The sequence below is a fragment of the Glossina fuscipes genome, unplaced genomic scaffold (assembly GCF_014805625.2).
Source record: "Glossina fuscipes isolate IAEA_lab_2018 unplaced genomic scaffold, Yale_Gfus_2 61, whole genome shotgun sequence".
Taxonomy (NCBI): domain Eukaryota; kingdom Metazoa; phylum Arthropoda; class Insecta; order Diptera; family Glossinidae; genus Glossina; species Glossina fuscipes.
Genome location: NW_023998433.1, coordinates 4823346 through 4837018, shown reverse-complemented (window position 1 = coordinate 4837018; position 13673 = coordinate 4823346). Strand labels below are relative to the sequence as shown.

The 13673-nt window shown below is 33.1% G+C and overlaps 1 protein-coding gene across 6 annotated transcripts in view; it reads left to right on the top strand.

The window, feature by feature from the left end:
• LOC119637759 (protein draper) overlaps nucleotides 1-10712 on the top strand; it is a 28919-nt gene extending 18207 nt beyond the window's left edge. Inside the window, exons 2-15 of one of the 6 annotated variants that reach the window (XM_038034012.1) lie at nucleotides 1614-1746; nucleotides 1857-2066; nucleotides 2172-2408; nucleotides 2481-2644; nucleotides 2730-2855; nucleotides 4170-4416; nucleotides 4500-5539; nucleotides 6960-7166; nucleotides 7237-7569; nucleotides 7639-7806; nucleotides 7901-8206; nucleotides 8274-8426; nucleotides 8532-8564; nucleotides 10113-10712. In XM_038034012.1, the coding sequence (XP_037889940.1) occupies nucleotides 2272-2408; nucleotides 2481-2644; nucleotides 2730-2855; nucleotides 4170-4416; nucleotides 4500-5539; nucleotides 6960-7166; nucleotides 7237-7569; nucleotides 7639-7806; nucleotides 7901-8206; nucleotides 8274-8426; nucleotides 8532-8564; nucleotides 10113-10420 (3222 nt within the window). In that variant the 5' untranslated portion in view covers nucleotides 1614-1746; nucleotides 1857-2066; nucleotides 2172-2271 and the 3' untranslated portion in view covers nucleotides 10421-10712. Of the gene's footprint in view, nucleotides 1-1613; nucleotides 1747-1823; nucleotides 2067-2168; nucleotides 2409-2480; nucleotides 2645-2729; nucleotides 2856-4169; nucleotides 4417-4499; nucleotides 5540-6959; nucleotides 7167-7236; nucleotides 7570-7638; nucleotides 7807-7900; nucleotides 8207-8273; nucleotides 8427-8531; nucleotides 8565-10112 lie in introns of all 6 variants that reach the window. The other 5 variants (XM_038034011.1, XM_038034013.1, XM_038034014.1 and 2 more) reach the window with 5 other exon arrangements.
• The last annotated feature ends 2961 nt before the right edge of the window (nucleotides 10713-13673 follow it).

The following is a 13673-nucleotide window of genomic DNA, read 5'->3' as shown; positions in this document are numbered from 1 at the left end:
GTACTACACCTTATGTTTTCTCTGCCTTGTCATATTTTGAATTCTGTTGTACGTTATCATAATAACGTTATTATAATATATAATATTTGTGGTTGGGCACATATGTCGGAGCATGTTAAGCGGTTTTGGGATGTATTTTGCTCATTTCTCAGTGTGCCATAGCTTATTGCATTCTAAAAGGGTAATTAAGTATGGCCTGCCTCTAAATTTATGTTCTATGATTCTTATGTTTAAGTAGATGCAGGTGTTTTGAGAGGTCCTTTCTTGGGCGCGTTGCGCGTTGCTGGAATTATCTGCCACCGGGCCTACCTATAGTTTTTCACTCGAATAGTGCTTTTCGGGTTGGGCTTCTTCCTTGTTGTTGGAATGATAATGAGATGAGCTGTGAAGAGGGGTTGGCATCCCATTGCGCTCATTAAAGTTTGTCTATTCGGTTCCATTATGTGTACCATTTGGAGTGGCAATGTCGTTAGCTTTTCTTTTTTTTTAATTGCAACCACCATGGGACACGGTCTATAGTATGACAGTTATGATTTATTGAATTTCTTAGTTTATGGCTTGGAAGTCGAATTGTAATTTGTAAGGTGCAAATGGGTTATATTACGTTGTGATTTATAACTTCAATTTTAAGTTGCATTGTAGGACTGCCTTCTGCATCTACTACACCATTTCGTTTGAAATTTGGATTTTTTGGTAATATATTGTTATTAAAATACTATATGTTCCCAATGTGTAACTGAAATTTACTTTAATAGACTTAAATTTGGCCTTGGAAGTCTTGTGTATTGAATCCTTGAAATAAATAAATGAATAAGTGCATGTTTCAAAGAACGATTCGCGAGAAATAAAAAAAAAATATTTGTATTTTAAAGCACGATTTAAAGATGATGGTATATTAATCTCCTCATTCCTTCTATGCCAAATGGGAACTCTGGCAGTGTTGATGATTATGCATCAATTCATTGCAGTGTTTTGTCGTAATTACTAAAGTCAACAAATTTGAGCTGAACGCTCACAGCTACAATTCGACTTGAATAAATGTTGGAGATTATTACCTAAACCTAGTCTGAAAATAGAAGGGCTTATTTACAAGCTCACCCACATCACTGTAAAGCTAAAATAATACCAGATAAGCAGACAACAGTTTCCATCAAGAACACCACATCAATAAGAGATAACATCGGAAGCAAAACGCAAAAATTACGTTAGAAATTAACCACGGAAACGCTTCAAATGCGCATGTGTTCTAGAGTTGATCTAAAGCGACTTATGAAGCACTTATACCTACAAAAGCGGGATGGTGATAACTACAATTGAGAGACGGTATACATATTTATGAACAATTTAATCATGACTGCCCCGCACGTTCCTCTTTCCAAACAAGAAATCATATATAAATGCAGCCTTCAGTCTATATAAACAAAAGTTTGATACCATCTATCGTACGATATATGGCATATCATCTGGTCTAACTTGTAATCGAATATCATATTTAATTTACGTTGGTGATGAGTATCAACAGGTTCGGCTCAAACCGAATATAATTTCCTTCTTATTTTGTTATTTGTTGATTATGTTCAAATTTTATTATATACGTGTAATTATTTGTTCAGTTTCAGATATCGAACAAATGGGAAGTTAGTGTAATGTAAGCGTATCCATGAACTGACTTGCCATGAAATTTGAAAGGATCAACGATGATTTCTCCGAAGGAAATTAAAGCTAAAAGAAACAAAGGGTAAAAATGTAGGTGTATTTAAATCACAATTGTATCAACATATTCGACATATAAAATATAATAATAACGTACTGATTCATCATAGTCAACCCATATTATTATGACGTTAATATTCCAGTTAAATATACTGTAAACAAATCCAAAAGGGAAGAAGAAAAATAAAGAATACTGCAACAACAACGAGAACGACAACTACACAACAAAGAGAAATACTCAATATAAGGAATAATTGGGTTTGTATATGGGAGGGTGTAATAGTAAAATGGAAGTAAAATTCAAATAAAGAACATACATACCAGCGAACGCACGCATATGCTCATTTGTACGGGTACGTAACGCAAATTGCATATTTCATGTAATTTGCTTTCATTTTTATTTATTTATAAAAGTGGTTTATTTACTACTATTTTTTTACTTTTTTGCTCAATAGCAGCAGTTTATTTGAAAGTCTATAAAAAAGGAACAATCAAACTTTTCATATTTGTATACGTAACGTCTGTTCTCCGTTAACCGTTTACTTAGGCAGTAGAAAAATGTTTAGCTTAACAGTGTTTGCTTTACTGAGTAGCAGTTATCTAATCAGCTGCACTCCATTAATACAAGCGGAAACTAGTGATACATACGTTGAATCTGAACTCGATGGTCCGAATATATGTAAAAAGGTTGAGAAGTAAGCTTAATCATTTGTCGATATACCTTATTGTTAAGTGCTTCAAAGGCTTTACTTTCATTTTATTTAAAGTTATAACGTTGATATTATTACCACCGAATTGCAAAGCTATCAGGTGCGTACTTCTACGTGGTGTCTGTCGGTACCACCCCGCTGTTCCGCCTATAGTTTTAAGGAGCGAGTCGTTAATAAAACACAAACCTTAACCAAATCGCGCATTGTTAAGGATTGTTGCGGTGGGTATCTATACAATATTTTATTTTTTCCTTCAAGTCACCTTCGCTTATCAAAAATTTTTGTTTTTCCTCATTTTTTATACAGAGGGATACAAACGAGCCGGTAATGCTTGCATGCCCGATTGCACGCCCAAGTGTCAGCACGGCGTTTGCCTGGCGCCCAATAAATGTAAATGCGATCATAGCTACGGAGGACCTGCTTGTGACATAAGTTCGTTTTTCTATGCCAATTCTGTTATTTAAATTTCCTTTCTTTTGAAAGCCTTCAATTTAACCTTCCTTTATGCATGTACTTACATGCGTGTTTATTGTTCAGTACTTTTATATATTTTCTTTCTGCTCTTTGCTTTTCTTTCGTTTTCACTTTTCTGATTTATTAAGTGCTCATGACTTCGTAGATTTTCGTATAATCTTTTCCACGCCAAAAATATTTCTTATAAAACTATGATTAGTTTCGTAGTTCAAAATGATAAAGAAATTGAGATCATATCATAAGATTAAATACCAACCGTTTAGTTACTATTTCGTTTACACGTAATATTATTTCATTTCTCTGAATGGTTCAACATAATCAGAATACAAGACTAAAGTGGTTGGTTTATCTGTTTAGTTTCGTTTGACAAAAGTATCTAAAAAGTATATAAAAATCTTGGATTTCAATTTTTTGAGCAGTAATTATATATTTGAGTCGATTATATATCGGTAAGGACGTTTAGCTCCTAAGAATTATTTTTTATGTCGTCTTTATTCTGTCTCGCTTTTAACATGAGCTATCGGTTTGATTACTTTTTAAATCTTTGTTTTTAATTAACGGGAAAACCTTCATTTATTCAAAAATGAAACTTTTAAATATTTTTGATTTAAGTTTAATTAGAAAGATTGTTCATATTCCATTGCGAATATTCGAATATTATATCGATACCGACTTTTTTTAAATTTTAAAACAGTTATGAGCATTTAAAGCAAATCTCTAGTAGTTAATATATTAATAATTTATTTTGATTTATATATTGATTTGCACTTTCTTATAACAAACGGCTTGTTTTTAGTTTCTCGCTTTCAAACATTTTTTCGTATGCAACTCAAAAACACTTTTGTTGTTAAACGAATTGTAGTGCATACAACGCAGTCGCGCATTCACATTCGAAAAGATTACTGTTCGTTTTCATAATACTAGCTTTCTCCAGTTCTTTCATCTCTCTCCGCTTATAATATGTCGCTCAATAATTCTCTAGGTAAGAAAAGACTTGTCAACTTTATTTATCAGTAACAGTCATTTCCATTAAAAGTCCTGTACCTCAAAAACAAATGATCGAAACGAACTTAAATTTTATTAGGCAATGTTAGGCTGAATAATATGGGTGTTTTCATAAAGATAGTATAGAATAGACTGGGAATAATTGACCACGATGTGTTATAAGCGAATGCTAAAAGGTTAATTGTTTCGTGTGGGGAACACTTTCTTTGTTTTTTGTGTTAAATATTTCTGGCGTTATATGCTCTAATTTACCTGAATTTTATATAGACTGCCCACCTGGTTATTGGGGTAGCAAATGTGAAATGAAATGCGACTGTCATAATAAGGCCACATGCGAGCCGCATACCGGCAAATGTGAGTGTGCCAAAGGATATACAAGCGAGAAATGTGAAAATATTTGTATGGATGGTTTTTATGGGGCTAGCTGCAAAGAAATATGTCGTTGTGAGAATGGTGGTACTTGTCATCATGTATCCGGCGAATGTATGTGTGCTCCAGGCTTTAGGGGACCATTGTAAGTTCTTTTTTGTTATATGTTACTATCATAGAACGAGAAATATTGTATTTTTCACATTAAATCGTTTTGAATATCAAAAGATGTGAAGATCAATGTCCTGATGGAAAACACGGAGTTCAGTGTGAGCAGGATTGCCGTTGTCAAAATGATGGCAAATGTGATCCTCGAAGCGGCGAATGTATGTGTACACCAGGGTGGACGGGAGAAGTGTGTGCCAACAAATGTCCTTTGGGCACTTATGGTGCAAATTGTGAAGAAAACTGTGAATGTTTTAAAGGGGCACCATGTAATCACATAACCGGCAAATGTGAATGCCCTCCTGGCTATTTAGGTGATCATTGCTTTGATCAATGCCCCAGTAATTTTTATGGCGTCAATTGCACTCACCAGTGCCATTGTTTACATGAAGCACCTTGCGACAAGGCGACTGGCAGTTGTTATTGTCTATCCGGTTGGACGGGTGTGGACTGCGGTACACGAATATGTACAGAAGATAAGTACGGAAATTATTGTAATCAAACTTGTGAATGTGCCATGGAGAATACTGAATTATGCCACCCAGGTAGTGGTCGGTGCTTTTGCAAAACCGGCTGGAGTGGCATTTTGTGCCATAGACCGTGTCCGTTTTTAAAATTTGGACCAAATTGCGAGAACAATTGCAATTGTAAGAATGGTGCTAAATGTAACCCAGTGAATGGCACCTGCATTTGTGCTCCTGGCTACCATAATGACACCTGTGAAAACACTTGCGAAAATGGTTCCTACGGGCAGGACTGTGCTCAGAAATGCGATTGTCAGAATGGTGCTTACTGCGCTCCTGAAACAGGCCAATGCGTTTGTACACCCGGTTGGAAGAACACTAGGTGTGATCGGCCATGCGATCCCAATACCTTTGGACAGGATTGTAAGGATACTTGCAATTGTCAGAATAATGCTTCCTGTAATCCTACAGATGGTGCCTGTACCTGCGCTGCTGGTTATACAGGTTCGCAATGCGAACGCAAATGTGATTTTGGCACATTCGGGTTGGATTGCGCACAACAGTGTGAATGTGATTTCAATAATACCATTGCATGTGATAGTACTCATGGCAGATGTATTTGTAAACAGGGCTGGGGAGGTATGGGCCAAGTCTCTGACTTTATATTCCTCATTTTATTTCATTATCTCTCGCCTTACCCTCACTTATATAATGTTGCATATTTCCCTGCACAATCTCTTCTTACCAGCATGTTTTGAAATTTATTAATTAATATCATCATCAAAAAAATTCAAGATTCGGAAGATATATAGATAGTCTCTAAAAAATCATCAGTGCTCAAGAAACAATTTTCTTATGAAGCTGTAAGCAGCTTTTTCTTAGGAAATCTTTTGCAATATCTCCTTAGGGTTTCTAAACCTTCCTACTTTCCTATATAGGTAGTAATAAGCGTTCAAAAACTTGAAAATTCTACATATTTACGTTTAAATTAAATACATTTGAATACAAGTCCACTATCAAAAAAAATTATTCCATTTTTACAAACTGAGCACGCTATGATATATTGGCATTCTTGCCTTCTTGAAAGAGCGTGATTTTGAATAAACTTATACTGCAGTTACGTTGCAAATACGATATCATCGTCATCTGTTAGACAACGTCGTTTATGTTTGTATAAAGAGGGATTTGACTTTTCCTACCTAATAATTTTTTCAGTATTTTTATTATTTTTAATATAGAAACAATCCGTTTAAAAAATTAATTTTGTTTTACTGTTCAAACTTAATAGTTTCATCGCTTTTATTTTGAAGTTCAATTTTTTTTTATCATATCAATTTATGTCCAAATACAGAGTAATATTATTTTCGTTATGTTTAGCGTAAGCAGGAATAGACCGTCGAAGAAATTTTCGTAACTTGCCTTCGTGCGCTGTCGAGCAAGTTAGCACGATAGAAACTTGTGAACCGTTACTACAGTGCAGGAAAGATACGTGTTAGAGAGATTAGCTTTTGCAGAAACTGGTAGTCTTGGATTTGTGTCATCAGCCCGACCTATGTGTTTGATAACAGTTCCACAGTTTATATTTCTATTTTGAAATTTAACACAAGCATTGTTTTAGTTCGAAAATGAGCTAGGGTCACTTCGCCCTCAACTTATGCCCCGAAGTACTTTTAAAAGTGTTGTTCCCCAAAGATTGATTGAACTCAACTTAATATACATGTATATAATATATATGTATATATATGCATGTTAAATGAAGTCCTGAAGTTAAAAATTATAAAAATAATGGATTTCTTTTTTCCCAACCTAATATATATATATGTATATTAGGTACACATTTCTACCTATGTCTATGCCTAACCTTCATATATTTTCAAATCCACTCACAATTAGTTAACAGTTACCCTAGATAGCAATTTATAAAAATTGTTTCAAGAAGAGTAGAGCTTTCTTACTTGTTTTTCTTTTCGTTTTTGTTTTCTATGTATTTCCGTGGAATTTTGGATTTTTTTTTTTCGTTGTTATTCGTTTTTTTTGCTTTTTCTTAAATCAATTGAAGGCGTTCATTGTGAAACAAATTGTCCAGCTGGTTATTATGGTGAAAATTGCGATCAAGTTTGCAGATGTAAAAATAATTCTTCTTGTGACCCTGATACGGGCCATTGCATCTGTTCGCCTGGATGGTCCGGTGAAGATTGCTCAAAACCTTGCGATGAGGGCTCCTATGGTATGGGTTGTAAGGAGAAATGTCCTGTTATCATCCATGGTAAATAAACACTTTGGGATAAATGATTAACTTTTATAGTGCTTAACGTACTTTTATTTGCATTCGTTAGGCAACAAAAGCTGTCATCATATTACTGGTGAAATTATATGTCGTGACGGTTATATCGGCTTGACATGTGAACATCCTTGCCCAACTAGTTATTACGGTTCCGGTTGTACCAAAATATGTAATTGCGCAAATAGCGGTGAGTGCAATCACATAACAGGTGCTTGCCAATGCATGCCAGGTTGGTATGGTTTAAGTTGCAATGCATCATGTGAAGAAGGTTATTTTGGTACAAACTGTATACAGAAATGCCGTTGTCTACACGAAGCGAAATGTCGTAAAAATGATGGCCATTGTATTTGCCAGCCTGGGTGGATGGGTCAACGTTGTGAAGAAGGTATGAAAAACTTTTAAGTTTTAAACGTTAATAAAGTTATTGAGAGCATTTCCTTTTTTGATTTCATAGTGTGTCCTGATGGATTTTATGGACCACACTGCATGCTACCCTGCTCATGTCCATCGCCCAATTTCGTTTGTCATGCTGCGCAAGGATGTATATGTCGTGTTGGTTTCACTGGAGAAAATTGTGATGTTCCTACCGCTGAACAACGTATACAAGAAGCTAATTTGCACTGTAAGAATTTCTACTATATTTAAATTTTTATTTATATATATTTTTTTTTTTTTTTTCTTCCAAACTAATTATACTTGCTTTGTTTTATATAAAGCTGGCCGCGCAGGATTAGCCTGGGGCTTAACTCTAGCCATATTATTTGTGGCCGTTATTATAGCAGTAATTTTCTATTACCGGCGTCGAGTATCCAATTTAAAAACAGAAATTGCTCACGTCCAGTATACAAGCGATCCTACGCGAGGTTGGCCAGATCGCCATAATTTCGATAATCCCGTGTATGGCCTGCCAAACGGGGACGAACAACATTTGCTCAACAATTTAAAACCAAAGATCAACAATCTTAACCGTAGTGGAAGTGAACTGTACACTGATGATTCAAATGCCAGCAGCAACGGCAAAGGTAAGTTCCTCTTCCTTAACTATTTAAAAAATTAATAAATTTTTTTGATCTGTTTTGATTTTTCCAGCTGGCTTTTACTCAATTAATTATAATCATGATATGATAGCTAAAAATTTAAACGCTGATTTAACAAATCCTAATGTCTATAATTCACTGGAAGGTTTAAAAGAGGAACACGTATACGATGAGATTAAGCACAAAGAGGGGCTTAAGGATCCAGGTAGGGTTATATTCTAATTTTTTCTACTTTCTTTTTCTAATACTTTTCTCAACTGTCTTCTTGCACACTTCATCCATTTTTATTGCGCTGTAAAAAAATACACAGTCAAAAATTATAAAAAAATTCTATTTCCTGATGGTAAGAGTCCAACTGCAATCAATCATATCAATATCTGTAATTGTCAGTGTGCGTATAATTTTTCTTTCTTTATTTCTTCGGTATGTTCTTCTGGATCTTTCGAATTATTTGAGTTCGGTTGACTTATGTTATTGTTTTAATACTTGATTATATTTGCTTTATTATTCCTTTATATGCAGTAAAAGATTTTAGTTAATTGGTTGTTACTTTTATAAGACGAAAATTTAATATCTAGTAATGAGTATAAATTATAGATGCATATTTTATACCACTTCCGCTTTATCCATTGTTTACGATGTCTTCCATCGTAACGCGATAATTATTTCGAGATCATAATAATTCTTAAATAAAGTTCTCACAAAAACAGTAGAGTTGTTTCGTTAAGCCTCACGTTCCAAGCAGCACGCAGCCAAAATCAAAAACCATCGTTTCGTTAAAAAAAAAATCGCACTATAATTTTTCCACTGTCGATTCAAAGTTTCAAATCTTAAACAACATTTCCAAAACATGAACAAATTGTAAGAAGAATACAATTACGCATGTAACGAGTTATCAAAATAAGGTGGTGAACTGGAAGGGGTCGAAAAAGTGTTCCGATCTGAACTATTGCTAATACGAAGTTTTGGGCCAAAGCACGTCAATGTACAAGATTTTTCGTCAAAATATCTAAAAAATTGCAATTTGTAGGTTGAACTCAGGAATATATAGGCAGACATCACGTGGACGAACAAACCTAATTTAATGCACGAAATGATTCTAAATCGCACAAACCGTAACTTAGTTATAGTTAAGTAATCTATCTATTTGAGTTCAATTGAATTTTATGTATAGACTCTAAATTTTCTCTCTTCTTCATACTATATTATAATATTAGAAGTTTTTCTTTAACTTACTGATTCCTATGCTTTAAACACCGGTAATTTCTTGCATATTTTATTTTAGTTTTGTTTATTATATTGAAATATGCGCAGATTTAGAGCCACATATATTAATTATTATACCCATTACCGTATGATGAATGTATGTCGACTTATTTTCCCATTTTTAACGCACAAAAGATTTCATAAAGTTCAAGCAATATTTTTATTCGGTTGAATTTTGTCTTTCTATTCTTCTGTTGTTACGTTGATAACGAACACAACAATTAAGAAATTTGTATAATGACATATATACATCCTCCGTTCATATCAAAAGTTCTAATTGAAAAATCAGCGTGATCCGTCCAAATTAATTCAAATTTGTCTCATCAATGTAGTATATCAAAATGCTATTAATTAATGATTTGTTTGCCAACAAATTTGGGAAATTTCAAATTTCCCCGCTTGGGAATTTTAAAACACAGTCTCTTACATTTTTATATCATTTGACTTCAATTTATATGTGTTATTATTCACAGAATATATATAGTGCGAAATCCTCAGGCGTTTAATTTGTAGGATACGCTTTCAGAAGGCGTAAATAGTTTTCTCACTGTATTCGTTGTTTTCTTATGTTTTCTTCTATTTTTGGCATATAACTTGTTTTAAAAATATCTTCTTTCCAATGTAGATGAATACGATCATTTGGATTATTCTCGACCTAGTACTTCTCAAAAAGCTCATTACCATCGCATGAACGACACGATGCTTAATATTAATCGAGATGAAGAGAAATTGAGTAATTTGAAAACTATGGAAGTTTTATTAAAAAAATGTGAAGTAGACAAGAATGACGACACCGTTAAAGATGTTGATGATAATGATGATAATAATAATAAGGATAATAATAACGCTGCTTGTAGTCTGAGCATATGTGACAACAATGTATCCGCTGATAGTAAGGAAATCGTCACACAATCTAGTGAGGTTAATAACTGAATATTTTGAATATATTTTCTGCATTATATATATCTATATATATATATATATATAGATATACATATATATATACATATAGAGTTAAAGATAGCGTTAGCGTAGTCGGTTTTTTCCGATATGTTATTTTTTACATATGTGTGTGTTTGGATACTGGCCATTATTTACGCACACACACGGACATAAACAGATATACGGGAACACGGGCACACAACTGTGTATATACCATAGGTATAAGCTTTGCTTTTTAAATATCAAATATTATGTCTTTAAATAAATACTTTATATATATTTCTAATTCATTTACCTATGTTTGCATATTTTGTAAAATTTTATTTATGTACATAAATATATATGCAAAAAAAAATGATGGACTTTTTCGTTTCAATTTTTAATTTTGTATTATTATCCATATTTGTGCTTATTTTATTTTTTTAAGAATCTATGTTATGGGCCATTATTTCATTAATTTTTTGCTCATATTATTTACTTCTTTTACTTAAAAAAAACATATATATATATATATATTTAAAACAGAAAAGAATAATCCATAAGAAATCTTTTTCTTATATTATGTAGCATTATTTTGTGCATTCGCATGCATATATGTAAACATGTATCATGTAAGCTTTGAGTGAGAGCCCTTTTAATGTTTAGTAAAACTTATATACAAACAAAAATTATATTTTTAGAGCCTTAAAGTATTTCGTAAAATTTCAACCCTTACAATAATAACGATTATTATTGCTAATTGCATGTAGTTATTGTTTCATATTAAGAGTATGTAATAAAAAAAAAAAACAAAAAACAACAAAAATTGAGAAGGAAGGTTTGCCAAATTTTAAAAATAATTACTTTCTAATAATATGAACGATTAATATGAAGCATTTATCTTAATTTTTTTCTTATTATTTAAGTTTAAAATTTTATTTATTATTATTGCCTTTGAATATTACTTTAATATTTTTGTGCAAATCACTGCTCAAGCAAGCAAGATAGTTTGCTCCATTTTACTGATAATATTTCTATAAACCATTAAAATATAGTTTATAATAAAGCGAATCTTTAAACGAGTCCGAAATTATGTTGAAATTTTTAAAGAAAATATATAAATGAATAAAAAAAATAATAATATTAAAAAAATATTTACAAAATACTTTCTCTTCAAATTAGATTACATAAACTGAGACGTATCAATTCCGCTTTTGATAAGTGTAACCTGAGGCTTCCATCGTAAATTTGAACATTTTGTATACGCTATTCATATTTTGAATATATTCCCATAAAGACTTCTGTCCTTTTCTTTCATTTTCTTGAATTGAAAACTTCATCTCGATGAGTTAAAAGGTACGAAGTAAACCTAGCCAACGTTTTCAACCGTAAAGTTTTCATAGTGCGCAGATCAACAATCAAGCCATACAAGACAATACAGTTACAATATAGTTATGATCGATCGCAGCTAGTAAGCGGATAAGTTTAAAAAAGTCTGCTTAAGGTATGATAAGAAGTTAAATATTTGTATTAAATGAAAAAAGAAATCTATTTCATAGAGATAAGAAATCTTTTGTCGTAAAAGAGGTGATTACTCAAATTCATATATTAAAAATGCATTCTACTATTAACTCGGCCCACACTGGGTTATACATTAGATTAGATTACTAAAATTAAGTCAAACAATAAGTTGCAGTGAAATGTGATACTGTATGAAAACCACACTATTTCATTTTTATGCACGGATCAGGCTATATCAGATAATTGATATATCGCTATACAATGCGAAGAATTTCATTGACATGAAATTCGTAGTGAATTTCGTTAAATCGGTCTATCCGTCTGTTTGTTGTTAGAAGACTCAAAATGAGAACTGGTATTGAAAACTAAAACTTACCTTGAATTTTTTGAAATTGAATATGCCCGGCATGTGTTTTTTCGTTAAAACGTTACACCGTACCAAGCAGTATTAAGATATTTATCACCAAACTTGCACGGAGCGCTCTTAATGAAAATTATTAATATGTTGTATATTACAGAAGATAATTATATTATATAAATATGTTATTATATTTACGACGGCTTATCTTCCATTGAAGTAAACATTTGCAATTTTTATACCCGCTACTGAAGCATGAGGAATATATTCATCTTAGCAAAACGTTCGTACAACCCAGAAGGAGCCTTCAGAGACTTCATAAAGTATAGTCGATTTAAGTAAGTCGATTTAAGTATATCCGCCTGTCAGTCTCTCTATCTGCGTAACGTCTGCTGTAAATACTCTTATGGCTGCAAAAAGGAGTTATCGCCTTTAAATTTGCACAAACATTGGAAGTTCTTGCACGCTGGTTGGTATTGAAAATGGACTAAATCGATGGACGCTCCTTCTACAGCATTACGTGAACTAAGAACACCTTTGTTTTCCGGAAGAAATAAAATTTGTCTTTTGCTCATTACTCACAAACTGCGTCGGTCTCGCCCACTCTATATTATAACGGACTACAATTTATTTTTTTCGTGAGAATTTTTATAACGCTCAAAAGCAAGCATTGTTGATCAAAGCCAAATTGGGAACGCTGCTAAGAATGTCCGCTATCTGTCTGTCCATCTTGCAAACTGTTTGTATTTGAGGTAAACATTCTCCTGTTCGTGGAAGTAAAGATATCACGTTAAAATTTAACAAAAGAATTTAAAAATCGCATAAACCAGTTAAAGGACACGCCTACAATGCAATAAAATTGGACTTCATGCATTTTGCTCATGACTCAAACGATGGGAGGTACGCAATATAAATTTCCACTTTTATTCTACAAAAATTTTAAAAATCAGTTATGCTTACCCGGTATTATATAGTATGTAACGAGTCTTTTTGGCGGGGTAAGTTCAGCCAATCCAGGACTCTTTCCAAGAATATTTATAGAGTAAAATTTACTTGGACCTTCGGGTTTGTTCTTAGTTTCTATTTATTTATTTATTTACGGGAAGATTATAATATTCACGCGAATTTTAAGAGGCGTAGGCGGAAAAACCAGCGTGGTGATCCGACCTTAACGTTTTAATACTTCTTATTTGTTCCCGATTATTACTGTACTTTCTCTTTCACGTTTCAGTACCGCGAGTTTCCGTAAGGAGAAGAGTGCGCCGCGGGTGTCATAGCAACCAACCTGGGCCTACAGGGCCCCACTTCAGTTCCTAATGGGTTTATCTCGCAAGACTTGAGTGTTCATTGGTTATTCAGGGATGACGGCGAAGCCCCACTTGTCAC